General features: G+C 29.1%; 1 protein-coding gene across 1 annotated transcript; it reads left to right on the top strand.

The window, feature by feature from the left end:
• Positions 1-573: 573 nt before the first annotated feature.
• Positions 574-2388, top strand: LOC127093778 (F-box/FBD/LRR-repeat protein At1g13570; the record flags this gene model as incomplete). Its single annotated transcript, XM_051032681.1, has 3 exons — positions 574-1419; positions 1566-1721; positions 2092-2388. Coding segments are annotated over 3 exons (1299 nt in total), but the record flags the coding sequence as incomplete, so codon positions are not given.
• Between the last annotated feature and the right edge of the window lie 486 nt (positions 2389-2874).

Genomic DNA, 2874 nt, shown 5'->3' with positions numbered 1-2874 from the left:
GTGGCGATTTGCCCTACCTTTAAGGGTAGGCACCAACTAGGGTGGCGCCCATGAGGAAAATAGGACAAAAAAATGCCCATTTTTGTAAAAAAATTAAAATATGGGTATTTTTGGAATTTTTTTTAAAAAATTGAATATTTAAAAAAAAAACTTCAATATCTACATTATCTAATTTTATTTAAAATTCATTATTAATATTTGATTTATATGTTTTTGTATTTAAATTTGAATTTAAGTTTCCTTAATAAAATATTAATATTCAACTAAAATAAATAGTTAGCTTTCTACTTCTTTAAAATTAAATCTTATATTTAAATTTTAAAAAATAATTGAGCTGTTAAAAAAATAAATTTATCTACAAAAGATATGCCCAAATTGATTAATGTATATATTTTAATTCATATTTTCCGAAATATAGTTAGAGAGTTTTAAGGATGTTGATATGCTTTAATTCATATTTTCCGGAATATAGTTAGAGAGTTTTAAGGATGTTGATATGCTTTAGGATTAGGAAATATTATTTAAATTCACTCAGCACAGTTACGGTAACCCTAGCCCTAAACCTTGTCTCTAATTGTGATTGATATGGAGCCGGATAGATTTAGTTGGTTACCGGAGCATGTTATAGACAAGATTCTGTCATACTTGCCGATTAGAGAAGCAGCCGGAACAAGTGTTTTATCTAGCAAATGGAATAACCAGTGGTACACACTATCACGTCTAGTATTTGATACAGATTGTGTCTCTAATATTGCACCTTCCAGAGACCCTTCGCTTTTCAATAACAAGTTTCTACAAATCGTTAACCATGTACTTTTACTTCATTACGGGCCAATCATCGTGTTCAAGATGTGCAACTACAATGATAAATTCACTTGTGTGATTCCTAAGACTGATATTGATCGCTGGATTCATCATCTAATTGGAAGATCTATTCAAAAGCTTGTACTAGATGTTTGGATAGAAAAAGACTATAAGATACCTTGCCGCTTATTCTCTTGTCAAAGTTTACGTATTTTAAAGTTATTGTGGTGTTGGCTTAAACCTCCTACAAAGTTTCAAGGTTTCAAGAAATTGAAAAGTCTTGAGCTGTATCGGATTACTATATCCCAACATGATTTTGAAAATTTGATATCCGGCTGCAATTTGCTAGAAAGTTTGGTATTGGGAAACCTTGATGGTGTCACCCAAATTAATATTCATGCACCAAATCTTAAACATCTTGATATTTTTGATACATTTGAGGATATAACCTTTCATAAAACTTTTCAATTAACTACTGTGTATGTGAATTTAAGTTCGTATTTGAACTCTAAAAGCAATCAAAGTAGATTGCATGGAGGCTCTAGCAATTTGCTTAAATTTTTCGATCATAGACCTCACATCGAAAACCTATCGGTTCATAATTATTTTTTAAAGGTATAAAATGCTCTAAAATCTCATCAGCCTTGAATTTGATTGTAGAAGTGACCCACCAAATGATTGTCTAAGTCAACACTACAAAAAAATTTATAAGTATTAAAAATATTATATTCATATCCTGATTTAGAGTTGTTTGTTTACAGTATTTGGCTGCAGGTGTTGTGCCGGTGAAGCTTCCTACTCTCTGTACCGATCTAGATTGTCTTTCCATATGCATAAACTTTGATGATTTGAAAGAAATTTCAGCTGCTCTTTGTTTGCTAAGAAGCTCACCTAATCTTCAAACATTAGAAATTTCTGTGAGTATTTATTTATAGTTTATTTTTTTAGTTCTGTGGGTGCATTTGCATATTCTAGATTTATTTTTAAAAAGTTATTAAATTCTAAGATTTGCATATTCTAAATTTCTTACTTAATATGTTTAGTGTTTACGAAAAACTTATTTTTGTTAAACTCAAGATTAAGTTATTTTTTATAAAGAATTCTAGATTGAATTCCATAACTTGTATGTGAGTTATTATTGCTAGCAAAAGTTATGAATCAATTGCAGTTTGGATTGAGTTAGTTATATATGGTCTGGTGGTAAGTAAATTTCTACAAAATAAGAGACTATTTTACCTAATTTTCCATCTTTTATCTTTAGAGTTTTGATATATGTTTTTCTTATAGGCACGGATTGACCAGCATAGTGTTCCTTTGACACCTATCAGTGACACCTATTGTTGGGAAGAAACATTTTTTAAACCAGAAACACCCATTCAAGTACTAAGTGTGTCAATAGATAACATCTCTGGCCTCCAACTTGAACTAGATTTTATCAGATTTTTACTTCTCTATTCACCCGTGCTCGAAAAAATGATCGTGAAGCCTGATGTAAATGTTAGACCAGAGTTGGTTACCGGACTAATTCGTTTTAAAAGAGAGTCCAGAGATGCTGAAGTTATTTACGTGCAAAAGGAAGGTTAAGTGGAAAATTATGAGTGATTGACACTATAGTTTTTTTTGTTATTGATAATATATTGTCAAAGTGATATTATTTAGTGTTCTTCAAACTTTTTCACATATTCATCATTTTTGAGGTTCAAAAACATCTTACACTCTTTGAATATATGAAGTACTGCTAAGTTGTATGCTCATGCTATTTCTAAGCTTTCATTGAAATTCACTCTATACAACGAAGTAGAAATTGAAAAGGAAGTTTGAACCGTGAATTGCCCGTTAGACTTGCATTGCTATAAGTTTTAAAAAAATATAATATTAATATTTATATTATCTTATTCAAAAAATAACACATATTAATTTTTCTCATCTCACTAAATTTTATCTTTATTTTATTCAATATTTCTCTTTTAAATTTTATGCAATAATATAATCAACCATCTTTCTTATATTAAATATTTGAATATTATTTTATACAATTTATACATGTATTGTATTTAAAACTATATTATA

Source organism: Lathyrus oleraceus, chromosome 6 (genome assembly GCF_024323335.1).
Source record: "Lathyrus oleraceus cultivar Zhongwan6 chromosome 6, CAAS_Psat_ZW6_1.0, whole genome shotgun sequence".
NCBI lineage: Eukaryota > Viridiplantae > Streptophyta > Magnoliopsida > Fabales > Fabaceae > Lathyrus > Lathyrus oleraceus.
The sequence above is the reverse complement of the archived record's forward strand: the minus strand, read 5'-3'. Positions and strand labels throughout refer to the sequence as shown.